This window comes from Cupressus sempervirens, chromosome 9 (assembly GCF_028749045.1).
Source record: "Cupressus sempervirens isolate cs-2001-9-10 chromosome 9, ASM2874904v1, whole genome shotgun sequence".
In the NCBI taxonomy this organism is placed as follows: domain Eukaryota; kingdom Viridiplantae; phylum Streptophyta; class Pinopsida; order Cupressales; family Cupressaceae; genus Cupressus; species Cupressus sempervirens.
The window spans coordinates 752,833,366-752,861,142 of NC_143126.1; the positions used below are offsets into that span (position 1 = coordinate 752,833,366).

Below are 27,777 nucleotides of genomic sequence, written 5' to 3' on the forward strand. Positions count from 1 at the left end.
CGATTGCTTAACCGTGGCAGTAACATAAGGTTAGAAGATATGCTCTTAATCATTATTCTTATAAATAAAAGATTGAGATAACAATCCATTAGATAAATCTATCTCTCGCAAATAAATATATTCCACGTTCAGTTAGAAGATCAATCGATCTAACTAGTTGCCAGATATATTAACGATAAGAGTTGCTTTCATTTAAAGAAATAATTGTAATGATGATACAACTCAATTAATCTTACCTTCTACTTGAATATATATTATAAGAGTAAAAATCCCTGTTTCCGACAAACATTTGAATGTATAGCTTATCTTTATCTGATGCACATCCAACATCTTGTGGAGAGGGGAAGCATTGTCAGGGGCTTAACCACCCAACCTCGGACCATAACTTATCCCCCCATAATCTTTGACGAGAAAGGCCCTCCCTACCCGGAATAGACATGGAACACCTTGTCGGCCACTGAGCATCCTGGTATCTAATCACACCACTCGACTTGACAATAGGAGAATACAATAAACATGATCATGCATGCACTATTAAATGATTCCTTTAATATATATATATATATATATATATAAACATTGTTATGTCACATTTGATTCTATTTCATGTTATTGCAGATTTCTTTTTCTCACCTCTTCACCCTTTTTCATAGCTATACAGCCGGGTGAGTCCCAGGTGTTTGAATCTCAGTGAAACCCGCTCTTTTTGCGGATCCTCAATTGATAACAGAATATTATATGTTTCTAGCTTATCACTTTTTTGTGATCTGAGAAAAGTATCTATAAGCATTTCAGAATAATATCATTTAATTCTGACTTCCAATGACATAAATAAATATGAAGTCATGTCATGGATACTTGGCTTCAGCCCTATCCTAGAAATGGTCTATTTGATGATATTTAAGATATAAATTGTAGCTCACTGCTATATAATTAGAATGCAGCAACCGGTGATAAAGAAAACATATTGTAATACTTGCGTTTCAGTTAACCATATAACCTGATTATTTGGAAAGAAGATGAAGTCTTGCTGGACGTTTAATCAATCCGCCTCACTCTTTATAGGAGAGATTCATGAATGCTAATATTCAGTATGAACACTGCTCACGATTTCAGCAGAATTTAAGTATAACAAGGAAATTATGGTAGGGAAAACAACACAATGGTTACAATGTAGTATACTGCAGAGATATCAGTTGCTGGGAAACCGTGGTCAGGTGTATGAAAGAAGTCAGAAATAAACAAGGAAAATTGGGTGATAAACAAGGAAGTCGGGCGCTTGATCAGGAAAGTCGGGTGCTTGATAAAAAAAAATCTCATCTGCCTTTCTCTCAACTTCATAAATAAAAAGGTAATGTGACTCCTTGGCTTCCAAGAAGCCATAAAATAAAGGATATGTCTTGACTCTTGGATGCCAAACAAATGTGCGAAGTGTTAAATCAGTTTCAAACAAGAAAAGAATAAAAGGGATGGAAAAAGATTTGAAGGTGATAAATCAAAAATAAATATTATGGTTTATATTTATCTACGTACACGTAGATATATTTGTGAGTTTTCATCATTATATTATAAAGAAAATAATGTTATGGTGTCACTTTATATTTATATCTATGTGTACGTACATAGGTATATATTGTTGTCAGTGAACATATATTAAAATAATATGGTGAAAGATAATTCAAAATCCTTTGAGGTACATATTATATTTTAATTATATTATTTTATGTTTTAAATTATTTATTAAACAGCTCACGTGGTTTCATCGATTGTATACTGATATTCAAGTCACCAGATCTTCAACCATGGTGATTCACGATTCATACTCATTTGCCTAGTGATGGTGATGCTCCTATGCCCAATTCTTTAATGACAATGCTTCCACCCCTTCGACGTGCTTCCTACAAGGAAATTGTCCGCAGTTAAATCATATTATCATTTTAATCACAAATAATCATAATGGCTAACTGCCTTTTCAATTCCATGAATTCATAATAACTAATCAACTAACATGTTATCTTCATATGAACTTATAACGACCAACCATCTTACCATTTCACAAGATTATAACAAATTTAATTGTCAACTGACTTCATGTGAACCTCAACGGCTATATGAACATTTTAAATTAGGTCAAAAATTGGGATGTAACATTGTGAGCATTGTTCCCACCAGGGTTTTCCCTCTGATCAAGGTTATCCTTAGTTGACATATCTTGTGTCATTGTGCATGGTTATCAACTTGTGGTTATTGTAGCCATTGGTTATTTGTTTAAGTTTTGATAAAGATTATTTAAAGTACATAACTGATTCACCTCTCATTTCACGTGGTTCTTGTCTTTTCTTCTTGTTCAATTTTATCTTGAAGTCAATTTTCTTGTTTCAAGTCATTTTTTATTTGTGCTTGATACAATTTTGCAATTCAAAACATTATCATCGTATCTTCGTCTTACTTATACCCTTTGTTGCAACATATTGTGTACTCTTCCTTTGTCCTTGCAAGTTGTTGCTAAACCACAGTCTTGTCTCCTGAACTCTTAGATGTAATTTAGTTAAGGTTTTTACAATTGGTTTAGCACACAAGGCTGGCTTATTTATGCTTGTAGAGGATGCTCTATGTTTAATTGTGATTGAACTGGAGCTGTACTTGGATGAGTTACCTACCTGTAAGTCCGTTCATCAGATTTAAGTCAAATCCATGCTCAGTTTTCTTTTGCCAGATTTAATCCTGTGCTTCAAGCTTGCAAAATAGTCTGATGCAATAAACACCAAACTGAACATACAAGATTATAATTGTTCATGGATGAAATGGCTACATATAGCCTCAATTATTAAAAGTACATTCAATTAATCCTATAATATGATGTCTTCATCTCCAAACCTAATAGATTAACTTGATACCTTGATGTCTTGACACACAGTTAGGACAAATTAACTTGCCGATATCATATAACATACTTTTAAGAATCCCTCTTCATCTTTTTTGATGCTTACAACTTGATTCCAACACTAAATTATTCCAATTATAAATCTGTCCCTATTTTAGCTCTGGCATGATCAGAATGAGAAATTACCTATCTTCTTTTTGTACCATTCCGAGCTATGACTCATTTATCCCAAAAGCTTGTTAGACAAAATTATATGATAATACAAATTAAGTTACCTATTGCCTTTTTCAACCATGTCTTGTTTACTGCTTCCTCTACTGCACAAGGTCAAAATGACAAACTTGAGACTTTGTTTCCACCACAAAATCAAGAACCACTAGAAGGCTTAACTTTGCTACAATTGTTGGGGGATGATATGAAAAAGATGCAGTAGAAGAGTATCTGATTCTGTTGCTCAATCGCTCAACTCATAAATACCGAGTCTCTCACTCAATCATTCAAGTCATAAATATTGACAACTAGAATCTTTCCCTTGACATAACCCTTCAATATTTTCTCCATTATCTTGTACAGAGTAGAAAGCTTCCCCCTCTTGCAGTCTCGGACTCTAGAAAAAATAAGCTTTTTGAATTATAAATGAATGCCATCATGCTCCAACATACATAAGTAGCCAACTATTTTGAAAACATTTTTCCATCAAGCTGGCTGTCTTGTCAATACTTAAGTACTCTCATCAGTATGAAAAGAGTCATTCAGACCAAAACAATGGTCCAAGAATGTAAATAAAGAGTAAATGAGATGAACAACCTGGAAACATTTATCTCCAATAACAGAGAAGGGAGCCTTCGGAAGAAATAAAGTAATAGTTTTGAAAGCTTAAATATGGTAGGAAGAAAGAGCTTCTAAATTTTTAAGGATTTGGATTCAATCTGCTCCACATGAAAAGTAAGTCCAAATTCTTTAAAGCGCAAAAAAGGTTTTTCTTAAGTGTTGCTACGTTTCTGCTATAAATTCGAGGAAGAAAAGGAAAATAGAGTAGGAAAACCTTTGAATTTTTCCAAGAAATGGGATTCAATCTGTCCAACACAGAATGTTCCTGTGAATGGAAGCTAAAATTCTTCCATATGCTTACAGGGCCTGCTAAAGTGCTTTGATTTTATTGCTCCAAATTATGCTCTCCCCACACACAAATGAGAGTGAATGGGTGCCAAACAAGATGGATCTTTACTTTCAAAATGCAAAAGCCTAAAGATTCCCTCCTTGAATGATCAGAAATGGTCTCCTTGTGCAACAATTTTGAACTTCTGTAGATGCACAATTTTAACCCCTAATATTGAAATTTGATCTTGTATTTGTTGTTGCTAATGTTTTCTGAAGAACTTGAAATTGATCCGAGCTTTAAAATGCTAGTGTAAAGCTATGGGAAAAAACAGTGCAACAGATATTAACATCATTTTTTGAATTATAGAGATATTAAATACCAGGTTAATCTTATTTCCAATACCTTTCTTATAGCCTGATTCTGGGGTCATAGCTTCATTTGCATTAAAACGCATCCTTTATTTACTCTGTAGCTCTCGACATGTTCAAGGTTGATTCTTTCATTTAATTTAGTCACGTGTTATCTTGTTTGTTCATCTCTATGGGCAAAAATATATATGGATTTTTGGCTGATCTTGAAAGAAACACGTATGGAATACTATGGAATGTAAAAATTTGAAACACGTCCGCATAAAGATAAATATGGATTGTCTAAACAAATTAGACAACATCAAAATATGAGGGATCATTAAACAAAATCAGATCTATAGGCTCAAACATAAAGCAAGTGACAATTGTGATTCAGTTGCATCGTATATAAGATGTCTATAAGCAGAGTAATCAAATCGAGTTAAAGTGCCATTGTGTGGGCACTAAAATTAATATAGTGCTTTTGAATTCTTAAATGATTAAATCCTACACTATCGAATTTTAATCTTGTAACTTATATGCTAGTACTTAGAAATCCCTCCACAGATAATCGAGGTCACTGTTTCTAGATAACGCCTGTTTTAAGCAACTTGTTTTCTGGTCTTCGATTATCATTTGGCTTAGGGGGCTTTGCCCTTTGTTTTTGGAAATTTTTGTGTTTCCCAGTAGAATGAAATAATTTTGAAAGTTTAATATTGTCCTGATATTATTTTCTTACGTTGCAGACCGAGAAGGAATGCTCTCACTTTGTACGAACAGGACAGTGTAAGTATGGTACAAATTGTAAGTTTCATCACCCGCAACCAGTTGGGGCATCAGTGACAATACCCGGGTCTCCATTTTATCCATCTGTTCCTGCTTTATCAATGCCTACCCCTCAGCAATATGCAGGACTGTCACAATGGCCGATTCCTAGGACACCAATAATGTCCAACCCCTATCTGCAAGGCCCTTCTGGATATGTTCCTTTGATGCTTTCCCAGGGAATGCTACCAGTTCCTGGATGGAGCTCATACCCTGTAAGTACATGTTCTTGTCTTTTTCCTCCGTTGTTTGTCTAAACGTCTTATTGCACACATATACGTATGGTCTCTTATTTCAAAGTAGTACTAATTGATTAGGTTCTAGGATATAATTTAGCTGTTGTATTATGGACACAATTTAGTTTTTATTATGAATATTATGGAGAACATTTTTAATAATCAATGATACTAAGCTAATCAGTACTTTCTCCTAATCTGTACACATGCCACAGGTAGAACCAGGGACAATCACATCGCCTGATGGTTTGAATCTTGGATCTGGAACTGGTTTGTTTTATGGACCTAGACACCAAATGGATTCAATGAGCCCCAGTTCGTCGGGAATGTTTTCTCCATATTCATCCCGACCTGCGGCTACATGGTTTCCATCAAATAGCGCACAAGCTGAGCATGTCTTTCCAGAGAGACCTGGTCAAACAGAATGCCAGTTTTATATGAGAACGGGCAGCTGCAGATTTGGTTCAACATGTAAATACCATCATCCCAGGGACAGGCATGCTTCGACAAGCTGTGCACTTAACCCCGTGGGCTTACCATCGCGCCCGGTACTCATTATTTTATTTCTTTTCTTTCTTCGCATCGTCTATTATATATATGAAATCTGTTCAACATTAGAAGGTCCTTTCTTTTATATGTTGGACATATTTCTGCTTCATGTGTAGATGGTTCGATACAAGCTGGTAACATGTACCTTGTTTTCTGCCAGAAAATGGATTAGTATCACCTCTTTTCTTTTTCCCTGATCCCATGTATTTTATATGTAGTTCACAGTCGTTTATCTAGATATAGATTCATATTCCTTGAAAATAAATAAACATGACCTGGAAGTGAAATATCTCGAATAAACAGTGTGGCACGGCACCTTCTAGAGTATCTGGAGAAAATTCCTCTAACCTTTAAGAATTCCTTCAATCATCAGCAAAAGTATACGTAGTTACTTTTTTAGTTTATGCTATCCTTTGAAAGCTGCTTGGAACGCAAAAGCAAACAGCCGTCAGAGTGTTGCTTTTACCAGATTGTTCCAATTACTGCTTTATCTACATATGCATTATTAGTAATTATCCTTGCCATCTTTCGCATCCTTGAACCATTGTGTAGGAACCTTATTTAATCATTTAAAAGTCCACAAGAAATATTTGACTTTAGCCTTTGGGTCCAGCCCCAAGGAGAGTACAATTTGACAATTTCCAACGGTCAGGAATATTTTGAATATCAAAACTCCAATCTTAAATACAATTATATAGCCCCTTCCCAACATCTAGGTAACGATTTTAACACAAAGGAAACCTCAATGATAACCTTGTGTAGATACCAAGTTTTAGTCTTGTTGATTTGAAACGTCAGTTGTTTCTTGTAACTGCTAGGGACAAAATAATATTCCCTTTTTCCCCTTTCACATTAAAATTCAAAATTTGGCCTCCTAAAAGAAAGAATCACTTGTCGACATAATAGCTTTTATGTGTGTAAGTTGGTTACATATCCAGGCTTGAGATATATAATTCCTCCATGCAAAAATTAAGTTTGGTACTTGCTTTCTTGCTTGCTGTTGGACTGGAAAAATATTTAGGATTTTTTGAGTTTTAGATTTACCGAAGTTTCATTGGTGGTCTCATTTTTATATTTCAAAGTCTTCAGCTATGATATTTTGAATCAGCTTTTTTAATCTGTTTCCATTTTTGTTTGATTATTTTTCAAATCTTGCAATGTGAAATTTATTCTTTAGTAGAAAACTAATGAATTTTTTTCAACTGCAGCAGAGTTCTCTTCGCTACTTAATTAAGGCCACAGATATGCGTAGTTGTTATTCTCAATTGAACAAACATATCTTGTTTAGCACATGACTCTGATTAGCTTCCATAGGCATTGTGCCTTTAAGGGCATGGAACTATTCTGGAAGATCCAAATTAGGTTGCAAATGCCATTGAATGATCATGTGAGCTGGGTGCCAAATTATTTTTTGTGATCCTAGTATTGATCATTGAACAAATCATGATATAAAATGTTTAGTGAATTTTGAGTTTTTCAGATATGGCAACATAACCGTCCTTTATTTTTCAATTCAATGATGGCATTGAAACACAATTAGCACAAGGTTGCAGAGGAAATAAATGTATGAGCGTGTTGTAAGAACCACAGATAAATTTTGAAGAAGTATTATTGTGTTCATGTTTTGATATTAATCAGCAGCAAAAACTAGGTTGCTGATCCTTAGAGAACCACTGGCTACAGACACATCACACTAATAGCAGAAATACATCAAAAGGAGCTTAGAATGGAGCTATCAAAGAAGGTAAGCATAGGCTGTAGTCAGATAGCCTATAAACATTGAGGCTACCACCAGAGTACAGAGCAGAACCTTTATAAACAGAACGACCCAAAATCCTATTCCTGCAGCCAAGTTCAGTAATATAAGTATTTTAACAAACAAGCAATCCACAAAAGTCCCAATGGGGTAGGAGTCGCAGCCCCGACCAGCCACGAATTAAGCATCATGGAGGGTCTGATGTTGCAGCCTGATTGGTGCAGCACATATGTCCAATCTTTGGTAAGAAATTTGAACAAATCTTTATAGTTGCCTTCGTCCTGCCCATCATTGCCGAGCATCTTGTGCTGTAACAGGCAAGAGAAGTTGCAGAGTTGTGCATCACTCAGAGGCTAAATGTGGAAATGCTTCCCTATTTCTTGCCACCTCACTCAACTTGTGCTTCAGTCTTTCCACCTTCCTCTGTAGGTTAGCCAAATCTGATGTAGAAGTTGCAGTTGAGCTAGTCAGGATTCAATTTTTGTCATTTGACAACCTGTTGATATCAGGATCAGTAGGCCCCTCCTTTACCCAATCAGAAGTGTGATTTGAGCTGTTGGAGGTAGATTTGTTCGAGCTACCAATAGCGTTAGCATGCAAATCTTCACACTCCATAGTTTTGGTCCTCTCACTCCCCTTTTTCAGGTTTTTGATTTCCATGCTCAGTGTTATCCTCCAATTCATAATCAACCAGGAGCTTTTTACACTTATTATTGTGTTCATGTTGTAATTCAGTGGCAAGAGGCATTTAGGAATACAATGTGATTTAGAAATTTTACAGAACTATGAGCCTGGATGCTTAATGATGGCAATTGCAGTGCTGGAATCAACCAACTCTACAATTCATTGGCAAAGGGAGAAACTAATGGCTACAAATGAACTTACTGCCTAAATACGTGGACATTGCTGCAAGTAGAGAAACAATGCACAGACACAGACACATTCAATGCACTTCCCATGACGTGTACATTTAAGCATCCCACACATGGCCCAACTAGTTTTGCAAGCAAGAAACACTCCAATGATACAACCCAAAATTACATACGCATCAGCTCTTTAATGAAGAAAACTTAAAAGAAACCTTTTTCCATTTCATCAACAGAAAATACTCATGATTTGCATTCATTTACTTGGGATCACAACACTTGAACACAAATAAAAATAGTTTATTTTACCTCTAATACTCCCTTGAATTTACAGACTTCCTTTTGGATGATGGTCATCTCTTACCTCCCATGTAATTCTCTCGTCTCGTGCTTAGTTTGTTTCTATACTATTCTTTTCTTAAATCTGATCCGTGTCCCTTTTCTTGCATGGGTTTTCCCTTTCTTATTTGCACAGGAGGACAAAATTAAGACATCTAAATGGTCTCTCTCTCTCTCTCTCTCACACACAAACACACACACACACACACACACATGCACAGAGAGTTGGCTGATTGCTTATTCTGCTTCCTTCTTCTGGTACCTCTTTTCTGTCTCTTGAATTCCTTAAAACAGGTCATTTTAAAAATCTGCCTTCCTCTTTGAGTCCCAAAAACCTGTCTAAAATGCTGTGCACGTCACTTGTAGAACTCAAAGAAATCTACTTCTCCCACTCATTTACATCTTTATATGCTGGCTGCTCATAAATGTGCTTGGGAATCCGTCAAATGGCTTTTCCAAGCCAAATGGTTAGCAGATTTTGACCTTTAGGATTGAAAGCAAAGGAAATGGATACTGTTTTGTGTATTAAGAGAATGTTCATGATAAGTCGTGTTGTCACGAAAGAAAGAGTCATCAACCACTTCAAGAAGATGAAGTATTACTGTATTCATCAGAAAACATATCATTGTGAACTACATGGGGAATAAAATCCCCATTTGAAGTTGAACAAGGCATGCTCTGTATTGACATATCACCAGTGCTAGAATTCCTACAATTGTTTTAAAGCTTATTACAAGGATATTCCTCAAAGCCAAAGGTAATCTAAGAATAGAACGTATATCAGTAGGCATCAGTGTCATATGTAGCGATGGTAAAAAATGTGCATATAAATTACTGGATTCCACAAGAAAAGGTGAATTGAAAGAGGCACATGGAAAATAATGTATATATGTAAAAGAAAATCTACCATGAGATGGGGAAAGAATATCCTCTAGGCATATCATCATGCTCATGCATGTTGCTATCGTTAGCCATACAAAAAGTAGAAGCTACTTAAGGCTTACAGACAAGTGAAACAAGTGTATGTTAGCGGAAAGTAAAAGTAGTAAGGAAAAACAGATATGATGGAAAAAAAACCTCCATAGAAAAGCCATTTCGACAGATATGATAAAATGATACAGCTGCATGAATGAGAAGAACTGTGTGTCACAAATGATAGGAAAATGTCAACATCATAAATGTATGCATGTAGATTAGCAAGAGTACATGACCTATCTGGATCTGTAAGGTATAGTCCAAGGGTGGGTGGATGGGAAATATATATACCATGTAGAGGTGAATCGAAATCTTCAAGGCAAAATCTGCAATATAACAGTATAACATCTTTGTGAGTGGTGGTGGGAGAGGGACAATGCTAATATAAAAGTAGAGGTGAATTGAAATCTTCAAGGCAAAATCTGCAATATAACATCTTAGTGAGTGCCCCATGAAAGGCCAAATAGTTTTCACAAAGTTAAAGGTGCAAGCAGTATGTACTGGCAGGCACCATGTAGCAAGCAACTCAGCCGTGTCCCCAGTGTAAGTGGTGGAGGTGGCAGAAGTGGTGGTGTTGGGGGACATTTCCCTCAAGTCCCCAAAACTCAGAAATGTCCCTGTACAAGGGGGTGTGAGGTTTCGTGGGGGGAATGCATCTCCATGGAATGCTCACAAGAGAAATCAAATCTGAAGTCCTTGCAAAAGAAAATAAACCCTGTGTCATGTAAGAAGTGATAGGTTTATCAAAAAAATGTAAAGGAATAAGGTGTCTTCCAAAAGTAGTCTAGGATAATAAATAAATGCATACTATTTAAGCATAATTAATTTTGGGGCTCATTCCATAGACATGCAAAAAAAGACTTGAAAAATTAATGAGAAAAGATGCACTTAGGTTTGGGAACAACAATGAAGAAATACTGCTTATATCATCTTAAATTCATGTGCCAAAATAGAAAGAATAATATTCTGTGTGGAATATGCTTTGATGATAGTAGTACAGTCTCAAAATTTAGCGTGGTTGAAACCTGAGTGCCTTGACTGGAGCAATATGGGAATGATCTGATGGATGGGGATAAACCTGGATGTTTAATATCTGCAACAGGAATATTGAGTAATATTTGATTGAATTGCTTGCAGCACATATTTCAATTCTTAGTAGTCAAATCCTCTGTCACCAATCAGGATTAGATTACCAGAAAAATCAGATATATTTGCAACAATTCTATACAAATACCTAATGAAATATCAACTACAAATACAAAGTAGTTATCACAGCAAACAAGCAATCAACATATTGTATATGGCATTCAACAAGCCGCCTATCAAATACAAGGAAATGGTGCTGAGGTAGCTCTAAAAAATTAGTGAATCTAACACTGAAATGATTGCCAGATAACAGTAAATTCAGAACCTCGAATCCTTCATCACGCAGCCTTGAATCCTCAGTTAAAACGAAGCTCAAGTGCAATCTTTGAATGAGATCACCCAAATCTAAATCAGGGGTTTCTGTCTGCTTATCCAATAATGAAAATCAAGGAGATCCCATTCTCCAATCTCTGATGTTAGATGAACTAATTGCCCAATCTGTTTGAGGGGATGAATTGATAAAACCAGCTTACCTCCTTTGGCAAAAGGCTTTGCTTACATGATCACCTCGAGTGCTTAAATTCAGCCCCCCATCTCCCCCCCCTCACCCCCCGACCCCCGCAAAAAATAGGAACTTTTTTTAATCAAAATTATCTTCCCATGCCACGGATTCAATAAAAGATTTTTTAGTTACAAGAGACATCCACTACCCACTTTCTAGAAGTACTTGGAGTGTTCACATTATGAAGACATCAAAAGCATAATACTCTTGAAGATTATATAAGTTCATTTTTATCAAAATTATCTTCCCATGCCACAGATTCAATAAAAGATTTTTTAGTTACAAGAGACACCCACTACCCACTTTCTAGAAGTACTTTGAGTGTTCACATTATGAAGACATCAAAAGCATAATAATCTTGAAGGTTATTTAAGTTCATTTCCCTGGTCTTATTTCTCTATGCCCATGGGAAATGTAAAATGGGCTTACAGAACATCATAGGAACTTATTGAAAATGGGGACATGACAGGATACATGGGAATGAATTGACAGAGCGGAGATTTCTGAAAATTGAAAACTGGGTTGCCCCAAAACTCTAATCTTTGGTCTTCTTGCAAGGATGGTGGTCTTTAAAACACCTTTGGTGTGATTGCCAGATTGTTAGCCTCAAAATCTACTGTGTCAAACCCCATAGATGGACCGTGTTTATGGTTTTGAATGATTAATTGTAGATGACATTCACAAGAGTGCGGATGGCCCATATGTTTTTAATGTCATGTTAATTTTGTTAAGGAATATAAGATCTGCGATAGAGTGTAAGTGTAACTGATAACAATTTTATTTCTGATTTATCAACTGAATTAACTTATGTATGCAGACTTGAGTTTATATCTGTACTACTCTTCTTATCGATATTCAAACTGATAACTGATATTATTTCTCAGAATGTATTTGCAGAATTATCAATGTTCACAATGCATTTGCTGTGCTCAATGAGTCACAGAGATCACAATGTACTGTGACTTAAATACTAAATGAATCACCGAAGATATCAAATGCAGTAGATAGTAATATGCTGTGTGGATGATATGCTCTCCACAGCATTCAATTCATATTATATATTGAATGGAATAGTCATGTCCCCCGTAGAAACATGGCTTTATGTGGCATGTGCCACGCAGGGTCCTGTCCCTACATGGACATGACTGTTTTCAAATAATCACACACTAACATATGTGAGCAACCCCCGACAATGATAAATGCTGAACACCATAATCAAAGGTTCGATCAATATTAATATGGCCGGATCAATATTATCGATAAAGCCCTATCACTATTGTTATCAAGGGCCAAATGGGTATTATGATCAAGGCCCGATCAGGGTTCTGTCTTTGTTAAGACATATCCATGATAATGAGATTCAATCTGATCTGACAGATATCAATACAGTAAATCATTTCCATCCAATTTGAATATATATATATATATATATATATATATATATATATATATATATATATATATATATATATATATATATATATATATATATATATATATATATATATATATAAGTACTAGATGTAAGAACATTCATACATATACAATTTCCATTTGACTTAGTATATGCTTTAATTCGACTGAAGCTATATCTTTAACACTCCTCTTAGCAAGGGAGGATTGAATCATCATAATTATGTCATTACAGCAATATTCTCTTGATGTGTACACTAGCATCAGCCTCAAGATGCCTAAGAGAATATGTCGTATCCTAGAAGGATATGGATTATCTGATTTCCGGCATGCTCTGGGATAGAAAATGAATGTAGTTTATCAGATAATGTTCATGGCCTCAAGGATAACTAAATGTAGTCTACCATAACTGATATCATGATCTCCGACTCAATTTGGGACTTTAATCTAATGTAGTCTATCATGATTCATTTATTATCATGTACTCCGGCATGCTCCAAGACAACAACTTAATGTTGTCAATCATGATGCTTTCGTTATCATAATTTCCGGCACATTCCAAGACAGCAACTTAATGTAGTCTATGATAGCAGGTCAAACTATTGTTAAGATCTATTACAATAATAGATAAGTCGTCTATTATTAGTTAATGGTTATCTATTGTAAATATCTAATTAGCTTTAGTTTGCTTTCTCTAGAATAGAATGTTTCTATTCTTTACGATGGAAACATCGTTTCATTCTTTTGTATAAATTGACCATCTGGTCTTTGTTAATAACAAGCAAGTATTTTACCAATTATTTCCATAATATGGTATTAGAGCAAGGTTGAATTTTTTTGAAAATAATAATTTCTTATTGAAATTATCTAAACCTTATTTTTGAAATTATATTTTCCCTAAATAATTTTGCTTCGTTACACCTAGTTTAGGCTAGGGTTTGGATGAAATGGCTTAGTCTGTAAATCACGAGTTTCTTTTTAGTCTGTAACTCGCGTGATAGGACAAATTGCAGGTTTTGTTCTCTGCAACTCGACTAAAAAATCACATCTTCAAATCATGGCTTGTCTTGGATACAAATCACAATTTTCTTCTGCTACGACTCTAGTCCTTTTTCTAACTCGCGATTGGAACAAAAATCGTGGCTTCAGCTTGCACCCGTGCAATTTTCTTCCAACTTACGGCTCTGCCTTTTACAAAAACGACTACTCTTGCCACATTTGCCATTATTTGGATGTCAAACAAGGTTTTCCAAGCACTGTCGTAGTCTGTAATCCTGCTTTGGGAAGTAGATCAGCCATTTTTTTCCAAGAAAACCACCAGTCTTTTTGCAAATCTGACCTTCTAAGCTGTCGGCTAGGGTTTTGCACGAAACCCTATATTTTGAGCTTGGAAATTATTTTTGCTTGCAAATCCTTGGTGGGTTTTTTGAGAGCTCAGCTGGGTTGTCCGTTTATCTGGGTGCCTCGATTTTCGAGCTAGTGGATCCAAAAAATGACAACATATTCCTTTTGGGTTTTTGAGCTCTCTTTTGGGTCCCTCTCTGATTTTTGTCTTCCATTTTTTCCTTGAAGAACGTGCTTTCACAGATTTTCACAGTTTTTCTTCGAAAAGTGTGTCATGGCATCTCTGACAAACATTCTGCTCGAGCATAACTCCAAATTCAATGGTTGAAATTATGGCACTTGGAAGCAGCGGATCATCGCAATTTTTGAATATTGGAACACTGATCAACTTGTTCTGGGTGTTATGAAGCATTCGACTTCTCCGGGCCTTGATCAAGATACATGGTATCTGAATAATTGAGAGGTAGTGATGCTTCTCAAATTATTTGTGGCTGATGATCAACTTTCTTAGATTTCATCTGGCAAGACAACTGCAGAGATCTGGACACATCTCAAAGGTCTTCATGAGACCTTTGACAAAAGCAGAGCCTTCTGTTTGAAAAACACTTTATTTTCTATTGTCATAGATGAGTTCACCTCAGTCCAGGCACACCTGAATTAGATTCAGGAAATCTATGATCAATTACTTGCCATTGGTCGCAAGATGGAGGAAGAGGATATTGTGGTTATCACTCTTCAGAGTTTACCAAAATCCTATGAGCATTTTATCGAGACTCAACATCACATCTTCTGGGGTTGATTTGAAGTTCACTGATCTCTGCACACTGTTGCTTCAGCAAGATCGATGGAAACAATAGTTCGGTAGCAGCTCCAGTTCCACCTCCATAGAGCAAGCCTTTGTTGCGAAATCCTTTCAGAAGGATAAATCCAAGTTTCAACAACCATCTCAGTAGAAGTCTTTTGCTCCAACATTAGATGGTTCTCGAAAGAAGAACATTCAATGCAACTACTGCCACAAGTTTGGACACATGAAGGTTGAATGTCGGAAATGCTTAGCCGCATAGTCTAAGCAATCAGGTTCGCAGCCCAAAGCAAACAATGTAGAGCACACTGAGCAGGCGGAATTCGCCTCTTACGCCTTCATGGTTTAAAGACTTACAGTTCATGTGAATTCGTCTACCTGGTACATTGATTCAGGTACCTCTTGTCATTTCACTCACTGCAGAGACTGGTTTACTGACTACTAGCCTTATTCAAACTCTGTTATTTTTGGTGGCGGCGAGAGTACACGGTTGTCGGTAAAGGCAACATTCAGATTCAATCTGTTTGGAGGAATCTCATATTCCTTGATGTGTATTATGTTCCAGGGATGGAACTAAATCTACTCTCAGTCAGTCAATTGCTACGACATTCTCCACACTTGGTAGTCACGTTCAGTTCACATCAATACATAGTCACTGATCGGACGACTAAGTCTACTGTTGCAGTGGGTCTTGAGGATTATGGTCTTTTTAGACTTACTAATTCTGGCGATTCTCAGGACTTAGCTATGGCTGCTCGGTGGTCTTCTATTAGCACACTTTGGCATCAGTGATATGGGCACTTAAATGTGCATTATCTCTCACAGCTTGCTCGGGATGAGCTTGTTCTTGGCTTGCCAGATATTTAGACCCAAGAGCTTGGAGTTTGTGATGCATGCCAGGTTGGGAAGCAACATTGCACACTTTTCACTAGTGGCGACTCATGGTGAGCTTCTCAGGTACTTCATCTTGTACATGCCGATATCTAGGGCCCTATGGCCACTCCTGTTCTTGGGTCCAAGTTTTTTCTAGAGGATTTTAGTAGAAAAATGTGGGTATATTTCCTTAAAAAGAAATCAGATGCATTTCCTGTATTTCAGAAATTTAAACCTTTAGTTGAAAAAGAGTCTAGGAAATCTATTATTACTCTTAGATCAGACAATGGGGGGAATTTTGCTCTAATGTTTTCTCTAGCTTCTTGGATACACATGGCGTCAAAGGCCAGTTAACCACACCCCACACTCCACAACAGAACAGTGTAGTTGAACGTTGGAACAGGACAATCACCGAGATGGCTCGATCCATGCTCGAACACATACATGTTCCAAAGCAGTTTTGGGTAGAAGTAGTTAACATTGTAGTTTATATGTTGAACCTGTCACCCATAGTGGCGATCAAAGGTAAAACTCCGGAAGAGGCCTAGTCAGGTCGCAAGCCTAGAATCAGTCACCTGAAGGTTTTTGGCTCTCTTGCTTTTGTTCGGATCCTTGATGTGTCATGCACCAAGTTGGATGCCAAGAGTCAAAAACTCATGCTTGCTAGATATAGAGTCTTCACAAAGCCTACCGCTTGATCAATGTAGAGACATCTCATCTCATATACAGGCGTGATGTAGTCTTTGATGAGCAACAAGGACCTTTCATGCCTGTTTCTCCCGTTCTTGATCTAGCAGACCAGCCTATGTAGGCTCATGATTTGGGAGTTTGACTTCCATTAGGTCCACCTGATGGGAGGGCTCCAGTAGCTCCAGTTATACCAGTGATACCTGTACAGACACCTCCGACTTCTCCTACAAGATCACCTCTCTTTGTAGATGCTTCGCATGAGTTTGATCCAGATTCTTCTGATGAGGATCCTGTTGATCAAGCATCTCCTGGTACTCATGTTGGTCATTCTACTATCCGGCCTAAGTGGTGGGCTAAGACACTTGCTGATCTTCGTGATGATGAGCTCATTGATGGGAGAACTGCTCGAAAAAAGAGCAAACCTACAGATATTGTTAACTTTGCTCTCATGGCCAACATTCACAGTTTGTTTAAACCTCATACATATTCCGAGGCTAAAGGAATTCTAGAGTGGGAATAGGCCATGACATTTGAACACCAGAGCCTGCTGAAGAACAACACTTAGGTCCTTTCTGATCTTCCACCAGGGAATAAACCCATTGGCTGCAAATGGGTCTACAAAATCAAATACAAATCGGATGGTTCTTTGGATAAGTACAAAGCTCATTTAATGGCACAGGGCTTTTCTTAGCGTCAGGGCATTGATTATGAGGAGACCTTTGCTCCTACTCCAAAGATGAGCACCATCAAATTAGTCCTAGCCATGGTAGTGCTAGCCATGGCAGCATAGTTTGGTTGGAAGGTCCATCAGATGGACGTCAAGAATGCTTTTCTGAATGGTGATCTCCATGAAGAGGTCTAGATGACGTAGCCTCCTCGTTTCAAGGTTGCTGGTAAAGACCATTCGGTTCTCAGAGTGGTAAAAGCTCTCTATGGCTTGAAGTAGGCCCCTCGGGCATGGTACATAAAAATTGATAAGTACCTCAGTGATCAAGGCTTCAAAAGGAGTTTTTCAAATTCAAATCTGTACATCAAGACTACTGATAGTGACATCATCTTTTTGGTTATTTATGTGAATGATTTGATCATCATTGGCAGTTCAACATTTTTGATTCAGGGAATCAAACATAATTTATGCCAGTCTTTTGATATGATTGATCTTGGGCTCATGCTTTATTGCCTAGGTGTTGAAGTTTGGCAATAGTCTTCTGGTATATTCATCTCTCAGTCCAAATATGCTAGGGCCCTGTTAGATAAATTCCGTATGGAGGATTGCAAACCTGCATCTACACCTATGGAGAAAGGTCTCAAGTTATCAACAAAGTCTGATTCTCCTTCCGTTGATGATACTGCATACAAGCAACTAGTAGGTAGCCTCATCTACCTCTCCCTCTCTGCTACTAGGCCTGATATTAGCTTCACAATCAGCTATATTTCATGCTTTATGATAGCTCCTAAGGCTAATCATTGGATGGCAACAAAGTGTGTGCTTCGTTATGTAAAGGGCACTTCAGATTATAGACTTATATACTTGCAAAGTTCTAATCCTAAACTCAGTGGGTTCATAGATTCAGATTGGGCAGGCTCTGTTGATGATAAAAAGTCAACATTTGGATATGTGTTCAGTTTGGGATTCGGTGCAGTCACACGGACCAGTAAAAAGCAGTAGGCAATTTCTCTCGCCTCTATAGAGGCCGAATACAAAAGGAGTGTTAAGGCAGGATGTGAAGTTGTTTGACTTCGTCAGATGTTTGGGGATATGCAGATGTCGATGTCACCAGTAGGATTGACTACTTTGTTTATTGATAACAAAAGCGTTATCAAGTTTGCATGAAATCCAGTCTTCCATGAACGAACCAAGCATGTGGATGTTCCCTATCATTATATATGACAATTGGTTGAGGACGAGACTATAGATTTGTAGTATGTTCCTATCACAGATCAAACTGCAGACATTCTCACCAAGCCTCTTGGTCCTGATAAGTTTGTCAAATTCAGAGGATAGCTTGGTGTTTTAGATAGATTAACCATTAAGGGAGGGTATTACAATTATAGATAATTTGTTTATTATTAGTTAATGGTTATCTATTGTAAATATCTAATTAGCTCTAGTTTGCTTTTGTTTTTTGCTTTCTCTAGAATAGAATGTTTCTATTCTTTATGATCGTTTCCTAAGGAAACATCATTTCATTCTTTTGTATAAATTGACCGTCTGGTCTCTATTAATAACAAGCAAGTTTTTACCAATTACTTCCATAATAAGATCATCACCTTACAACAGTGACCTTACAAATATATCAATGAAAGATTGTCACCTTTCTTGACATAATACACATATGCACAATAGTAACACTTTTAACATTTAAAATATAAATAAATATATTTTAAATTTAACCATGACTGAGACTCAATCTTAGAAATTACAATTACATTTTAGTCATACCACGTTTACCTCTGAAGTATTACACTTTAAATTTTGCAAGAGATTTGGTAAATATGTTAGCAGTCTGCTCTTTAGTGCTGATATATACCAACTTGATAACATTTCTATGTACCATATCTTTGATGTAGTGATAGGGGATTTTCTATGTGCTTGGCTCTATTATGGAAAACTAGACTCACTGATTGTTTAATGCAACTTTGATTATCACAATGTATAATTGTGGGATTCAGGGACTTCCCAAATAGTCCAACCAATAACTTTCTTAACCACATTGCTTCTTGAGCTCCCATAGAGGCAGCTATGTATTTTTCTTCAATGGAACTTTGAGAAATTGCAAGTTGCTTCTTGCTAAACCAAAATATCATAGCAGATCCAAGGCTAAAACAACACCTTGTAGTGCTTTTACGATCGGTAGAGATGCCGACCCAGTCAGAATGTAAATACCTTTGAAGTTGTATCTCAACATTGTCATATTTTAGACCAAGTCCAATGGTACCACACAAGTATCTCAAAATGTGCTTGGCTGCCATGAGATAATCTTCTTAGGTTCACATATGAATTGACTTTATGCATTTGTTGCATAACAAATATCAGGGTGAGTATTCACCAAGTACATTAGAGATTCGATTATCTTCTTGTAGTACGTGGGATCTATAGGTTTAGAGTTAGATGCTTCACTTTTGAGCTTATGAAAGTTTGTCTCTGCAGGTGTAGATAATGATTTACAATCCATCATGCCAAATTTTTTCAATATGTCAATAGTATATTTGCCTTGGTTTAGGAAAATGTAGTTTTCCTTTTGCTTCTTTTTTCCATACTTATAATCCCAAAAAGTAGTGTAAAAGACCTAGATCTTTCATTTCATATTTAGATGTAAGGTCTTGTTTACACTTTGTAATAAGGTAATCTTCCCCTGTTATTAGAAGATCATCAACCTGAAGAACAAGTATTAGCATATTACCTTTTGATACTTTGAAGTATATATTAGGATCTGCTTCATTCCTGGAGTACCCTAGTTTGATAACATAACTGCCTATCCTCTCATACCATGTTTTGGGGCTTGTTTAAGGCCATAGAGAGTTTTTTGTAATTTACATACATGTGTGTTCTTGTCATGGATTACAAAACCTTCTAGTTGTTCTAGATATACTTTATCAATAACACCATTTAAAAATGTCGTCTTTACATCCATTTGATGTATCTTCCACCCTTTAAATGCAACAATGACAATAATGGTTTTGACGGATGTATATCAAGCAACAAGGGCGAATGTTTCTTCATAATCAATTCTAGCCTTCTGAGAGAACCTTGTGGCAACAAATCTAACTTTGTGTTTTTCAATACTACCATCAGGTGCCTGTTTGATTTTGAATAACCATTTAGAGGAGACAACATATTTGTAGTTAGGTCTTGGTACAATATCCCAAACATCATTTTTTAATATGGATCTCAATCATGACATCTTTCTAGGCTTGGGATTTTAAGGCTTAAACATTTAAAGGTTTTGATTTAGTGGGCTCATTTATATGTGTGACATAGCATGAGTGACTTATTGTTTTCTTACTTTCTCTAAAGTTTTCATTAGGGGCTACATTGTTTTCTTCAATCATTTTCTTCGCCCATAGTGGTCTTTTCTTGTTGGGTGGATTTAGATCATTCTCAGGATTAGATGATGTGGGCTGATGATCTTCTAAACAATACTCCCTCTTAATCATTGATTTTTCATCGAACTCTGAGATCGGTTCATCATTTGGTTCTTCTATATTTTCATCTCTATTGATTTCAATTGTTCTTGACCTTGATATGTATACCCTGTAAGCTTTGGAAGATTCACTATAACCCACAAATATACCTTTCCTTCCTGAGGGTTTTAATTTAGTCCTCTTCTCTTTAGGAACATGAATATATACAAGACATCCAAAAGATTCTTAAGTGGCTTAGATCTAGTTTGCTTCTTGTGAAGATTTCTCTAGGTGTAATATTTTCTAGAATTGAATGAGGGCATTTGTTTTGAATGTACATTGCCATATTTGAGGCTTTAACTCAAAATGTTATGTGAAGATTTTGATCATACATTGTGGCTTTAGCTGCTTGAATAATGGTTCTATTTTTCCTTTCTGCTGCTTCATTTTGTTGAGGATTATATGGTACTGTATACTCCTTAATCCCAATAGATGTGCATAATTCTTTAAAATTTTTGGAAATATATTCTCCTCCATTGTTAGATCTTTGAATTTTAATTTTCGTTCCAGTTTGATTTTTGACTAAAGTTCTAAATTCTTTGAATTTTGATGGAGCTTCATTTGATTACTTTAGTTTTAGGAAATAAATTCAAGTTTTCTTGGAATAGTCATTGACAAAAATGACGTAATACAAGTATCCCCCAAGGAAGGAACAAACATTGGTCCTCATAAAACTCATAAATCAGTATGTATAAGTTCAAGTACAATCTCTGATTTATGTTCACTATGAGGAAAATATGTTTTGGAGTTCTTTCCCAATGTACATCCCTTGCATGGTCCATTATATTTAGATTTTAGATTAGGTATGCCTTTAACAATCTTTTCTATGGAGGGTAGAGCACAAAAATGAAGGTGAACCGACCTTCTGTGCCAAATTTCATTAGTTTTTACAACATCATGATTTAGAGCTAGATTTTGAGAGTTACAAAGTTTATACAAGCTTTCATCTCCAAATCCTATAGAGATTGCATTCTTAATATTTGAATTCTTAGGCCAAGATAGGACTTTATCTTCTTGGAAGGTGACACAATATCCTTGATTTGCTAGGCCAGAAATAGAGACTAAGTTTCTCTTGATGCCTGGTACAAATAGAACATCTTTTAGTTGTAGTGTAACTCCAGATTTCAGTTGAATTGAATAGGTCCCAATTCCTTTCATAGGATAAGTGGAGTTATCCCCTATTGTAACTTCTTTAGTTGAGTGTCCTTCAAAGGTTTCAAACTAATCTCTGAATCCAATTGTGTGTTTAGATGCTCTGCTATCAATTATCCAGATATTCTTATTAGTGTTAAGCTCACTCGATAAGGCTAGGAAGAATAGTGATTTTTCAGGTTTTTTTTTTTTGGACAATACATGTGAGTATGTCCAAATTTGTCACATTTGTAGCATTGAATTTTTGACATATCTCTTTTCTTATAGTTTTGATTTTTCTTTCCTCTTTTTCTTTTGAAATGTCTCTTCTTTTTATTGTTTGTGTTTGTCTGTAGAGCTTGAATTGCCTCCTCTTTTTTAGGAGTGATACCTCGCATAATCAACCTTGATTCTTCCTGAGTGCAGTCATTCTTAAGTTGATCAAATTTTGGTAGAATAGGCCGTGCACTAATTCCTTGAGTGAAGGATTCCTAGGTAGTTGGCAACACTTTAAGGGCTATTAATGATAATTCCTGGTCATCTACGTTATTTCCGATAGTTGAAAGTTGATCTTTCAATTCTGAAATTCTCATGAAATATGATGCAACTGTTTCTCCTTTATTCATCTTGATATGAAGAAGTTGTTTCAAGGTAAGCAATCTGCTAGTATTATTGATTTCATACGTATTTTGAATAGTCACAAACATCTCATATGTGTTTGTTAATTTTGATATAATTGGAAGAATGTGATCTTTTAGAGCATCTATTATAATTTTTATGACTATTATTTTGCCTTTTCGATATTGTTTTTTCTAGCTCACTATCAGGCATGGTTTTGACTCCTTCCACATATTGCTCTAATTGAAGTTCTCTAAGAACAATCATAATTCATTTTCTCCATGATACGAAGTTTGATGCTTCTTCAAGTCTGTCCTCAAGGCTGACACCGTTCACCATGATTGCAATTTTTAAATGGATTTTGATATAATTCAGAATTTGAGAGGTAAGTTTCACTATCTGTATTTAAACTCTATCAACTAGGCTCTGATACCATGTTAAGGAATATAAGACCTGTGATAGAGTGTAACTGATAACAAGTTTATTTCTGATTTATCAATGGAATTATCTTATGTATGCAGACTTGAGTTTATTTCTCTAGCACTGTTTTTATTGATATTCAAACTGATAAGTGATATTATTTCTCAGAATATATTTGCAGAATTATCAATGTTCACAATGTATTTGCTGTGCTCAACGAGTCACATAGATCACAATGTAAGGTGACATAAATACTAAATGAATTGTTGAAGATATCGAATGCAGTGGATAGTAATATGCTGTGTGAATGATATGTTCTCCACAGCATTCAATTCATATTGTATATTGAATGGAATAGTCATGTCCCCGTAGATACATTACTCTATGTGGCATGTGCCACGTAGGGTCATGTCCCTACCTGGACATGACTGTTCACAAATAATCACACACTAACAAACGTATGTTAGCAACCCTCGATAATGATAAATGCCGAACACCATAATCACAGGTTTGATCAATATTAATATAGCCTGATCAATATTATTGATAAGGCCTGATCAGGGTCCTGTCTTTGTTAAGACATATCCACGATATTGAGATTCAATTTGATCTGACAGATATCAAAACGGTAAATCAGTTTCATCCAATTTGAATATCAGTACATATAATCAATAACAGATGTAAGAATATTCATACATATACATTAATATATACAATTGCCATTTGACTTACTATATGCTTCAATTTGACTGAAGCTGTATCTATAACAATTTTGAAGTTCCAAATTCAAATGCTCATGGACTGATTACTTGTTCTTTGACCATATAAATTTCCTCTATTTTTCCATCTTGAAATTATGGGCAAATTGATTTTCTTTAAATATCAGAACTTAGCAACAATTGACATAAGTATGTGTTGAGTCAGTTCACTATGGCTAGGGAAAAGAGGCAGGAAAGTTGAAATTTAAAAGTCTGTTCAGTTCTAATTAATGTTCAGTTCTGCAATCCTTGGGTATTGAAGCAGGTCAATTCTACATCATGTGAAAATGGATCAGGTAGGGAAAATGATCAGTGGAAGGCACGAATAAAATGTGCAGAAGTGGATGCGAATATGGTTGGAATAAATGGCTCTCAGCTGCACATGCAGGTCTCAGCTTTAGACCTCCAGTGCAGGTGAAGGAGAATTAGGTGGGCTATGTTACAGGGTGGAAATTTGTCTGCTAGACATGTGTCCTATATGGAGGACAGGTTGGATTCGGCTGGAATGTAGATGACCAGGAATTAGTAGCAAGGTTAAAAAAAATTGCAAATATTTGTCAAAAAAATAAAAATCTAAAATTACAATGATAATTAAAAACACACAGATAATGAAGCATTGAAGAAGCTATACCACTTATCATAGTACAACAAGAGTTGGAATTAAAAATTTAGTAGATGTAGTCTGTTGATATCAGCACCCAACAAAACTATACAGAATTGTAGACAATAACAAGAAAACTAGCATTGTTGTAGCACATAGAGGCTGCAAATGAATTTAGGATGAGTATTTTGGGAGCTGCAGAAGGCAACGGAATTGTGATTGAATCATAAACTTAAAGAAGGAATTTTGCAGTATAAAGAACTAAAATCATTTCAGGCCATTCTAGAAACCAAATCAACCCAGCTTGATAATTCTAATCCATTACTAATGACATCTTAACAAGTCATCATAATTTTTCTTTGACAGTATATAATAGTTTGTTAAATGTTTCTCTGGTTCTGTTTATTGCCTCCCCTTGAGTTTCTCATTAGATTCATGTAAGCCAGGTTCCCATCTTATGTTTGAGCTATCCTTTCTGAGTTCTGTTTATTACTAAGCAAGCATTCAATTATCTGTTTGGTAAGGAGGACAAACCCATTAATGGTAACTAAGGGCAACACTTGAATAGCCTATCTACATGAGATGAAATCAATAAAACTTGTTATATAAATTTGTAATCAATTATAATATTTTCAGTGCTTTAGTTCTCAGTTCTAAAGGAAATTTTTGCACTGTACACTGTTTGTGTAAGGCCTACTATTACCATCATTCCATATGAATATATAATTAGTACCACTAATGGTTCTTAATGCACTTTACTTGACAGTTTTTGAGGACCCTTTGTTAATGCATCTTATTTTATTTCCCAAACAAGTTACATCAATTTGAAAACAGTTTTACAGGTTAATTCTCTTCCTAGAAAGGCTAGAAAAGTTATTTGAGGGACTAATTAAGAGGCAATATGTCCGAAGCTAGAATTTTTTTTTGTTTTTAATATTTGTCTCTCCCCTGAGCCGAGACAGGAAGGGACCTTCACTTCTTTGGGAATCCAATCTCAGTCGGCCAAACAGTCCAAAAAGTTTTTTGCTGTCATTGATCATTCATGAATAATGAATCTAGGAATAGTGTCTATCACATTGATTGTGTAAAAGTACATCAAATTCCGAGATAATCCAATATTTTATATCATTACTTATTCTTTATGTTTTCTATAGCTTTCTCAATATTAGAAAACATTTCCAGCTTTTGTTATGTAAATCATTTAGCAGGATTTAAATCATGACATGCCAAAATATTTGATATAGTTGTACAATGTATGTATTTAGCAACTGTGATCTCTTTTTAATAGTTTGTCCTTACTGTCCAGTGCCATTCTTCCTTTATATTTTTCTTAGGAGTTTATCATGACTTAAAGTTCTATATTTCTATGTGCATAACAGGGGGTTCCAATATGCTCTTTCTACGCACATCGTGGATATTGCAAATATGGACCAACTTGCAAATTTGATCATCCTTTTGGGACTATCAGTTATAGCCCATCTGCATCCTCTCTAACTGATATGCCTGTGGCTCCTTATCCATTAGGCTCCTCATCAGCCACTCTTGCCCCATCGTCATCATCTTCAGATTTAAGGCCAGAGGCTGCCGTTGGGTCATCCAAAGAGACAATTTCTACATCACAAGCTGCTCCCCTGTCTTCAACTGGTGATGTTTTAGGGTCAGGAGCACCAGCTACAACGTCAAGCAGCTTAGCAGGTTCCACTTTTTCAGGGATTGATCAAAAGTGATTGCTTCAAATGAGTCAAACCAGGTGCCTATCCTTCCTATTACGAGAGATGATGCATTAACCCTTTCAAGCTGAAATAACCTATAAGCAGTTCCTACTGGTTGCAACCGGAGCCTTAATTTTATGTTCATTGTGATCTGAATCTTCTCCTATTGCATTATCATCCTAAGTTTATCATGGTAATGTCAATGAAATCTCAATGAAACAAAATTCTTTATCCCTGTTATTTTTTTTCACTGAAAGATTGTGGTTAGATGTTGGTTGGGAATAAGCCTCTTTGAACTTGTTTCTGTGTTATTTTTGGACTCCTAGCTTTTGTGTCGATTTTTTTGATCTTCCCTCTCATATTTCAAGTACCAACCCCTCAGTCCAGTTCTATGAGGCTTAATCCTCATACTGTTCCGAAGTATAAAAATTTTGGTCTGTGCTTGACAGCACTTTATTTCATCTTGTTCACATATTTATACATTTGTCAATCTTGCCATTGAAATGACAGGCCTTGCTTAGAATCCATCTGATGTTTCTTGGGTCATTCGTTCATTTGAATACCTGGCTCTCACATTTTGATAATTATAGGGACTCTGAAGAGTGCTGCAAAAATGGGGTAAATTCTCACGGCAGTTGTTAGCAGAGCATACCGAACTTCCAGTGCTTAGTTAATTTCATTCAATTTTTTGAAGCATATAGTCCGCTTATATTTTGCAGTTCACTGGAATGGCTTGTAGAGAATGTATATACCTGAACTCTGAGATCCATCACGATCTTTAGCAAGGGTTATTTTTTGTATTCTGAAGCAGCACATTGCTTCGGTCATAACTCTTTACATTTTGGCATTTGTAATGCGTCAAAATTAGTTTTTATAAGCTTCATTTTTGAAGATATATTTACAGAGCTTTAAATGTGGAGGCTTGGAATAATGTGAATTCATGAGAATAAAGAGTTATATTCATAATTTTATGTTGAAGTTATTGATACCAGATCTTAAACTGAGTTTTTTTTTCCAAATTTTCAAATTCAATCAAAAAGTACCTCCTATGCAATTTTTAACTTGTCTTACTAGGAAATTTAGAAAAAAAAGCATTATGAAAAAAGAGACAAATCATATAATACACCATCATATTTTAAATTATTGTTGAACAGTTCATGTACTGTAAGAATAAAAGCTGTTGTAACCATAAATTTTGAGAAATTAAATTTTATTATAGATACTAAGAGGTAGATTTATCTTTCCTATAAAATAAAGAAAGCTAGAGGAAGTCTATGAAATTATATGTAATATATTTAACTTATATTTAAATTAGACAAATATCATTTTAAAGATTTGCTAGAAAATTTGGATAGAATATTTTGTTAGCCATCCTTAAATTTTTAAATCAGCTATAATCATTAGCTAGCTGCTCCTTTAATCCTTTCCAAGGGTGTTGCTGAATATTTTGTGTTTGCCTCTACCTCTATGTTACTAGAGATGGACTTGGTAGTAGATTTTACATGCCGTTAATGGATTTTCTACATAACTTACCAGGAAACATACAAAGTATAAATAGGCACATTGAGCTCTTTCAAATGATAGTCTCTTTTATTGTAACACAAGGCACTAGATTGGTAAAATATGATAGTGTGATAAGGACAGAGGACTTGATAAACTTCACAAGAACTGATTTTGTCACAACTATATATTTAATAATTCTT

At 35.7% G+C, this 27,777-nt stretch overlaps 1 protein-coding gene across 5 annotated transcripts in view; it reads left to right on the forward strand.

Annotated features, from left to right (window-relative positions):
- Nucleotides 1–27,052, forward strand: part of LOC149540869 (zinc finger CCCH domain-containing protein 12-like) — an 82,705-nt gene extending 55,653 nt beyond the window's left edge. For 4 of the 5 annotated variants that reach the window (XM_089801934.1, XM_089801935.1, XM_089801936.1 and 1 more), the window contains exons 5-7: nt 5,080–5,373; nt 5,610–5,942; nt 25,742–27,052. In XM_089801934.1, the coding sequence (XP_089658060.1) occupies nt 5,080–5,373; nt 5,610–5,942; nt 25,742–26,089 (975 nt within the window). In that variant the 3' untranslated portion in view covers nt 26,090–27,052. Of the gene's footprint in view, nt 1–5,079; nt 5,374–5,609; nt 5,943–7,151; nt 7,570–25,741 lie in introns of those variants that run through there. The other variant, XM_089801938.1, reaches the window with a different exon arrangement.
- Nucleotides 27,053–27,777: the final 725 nt, after the last annotated feature.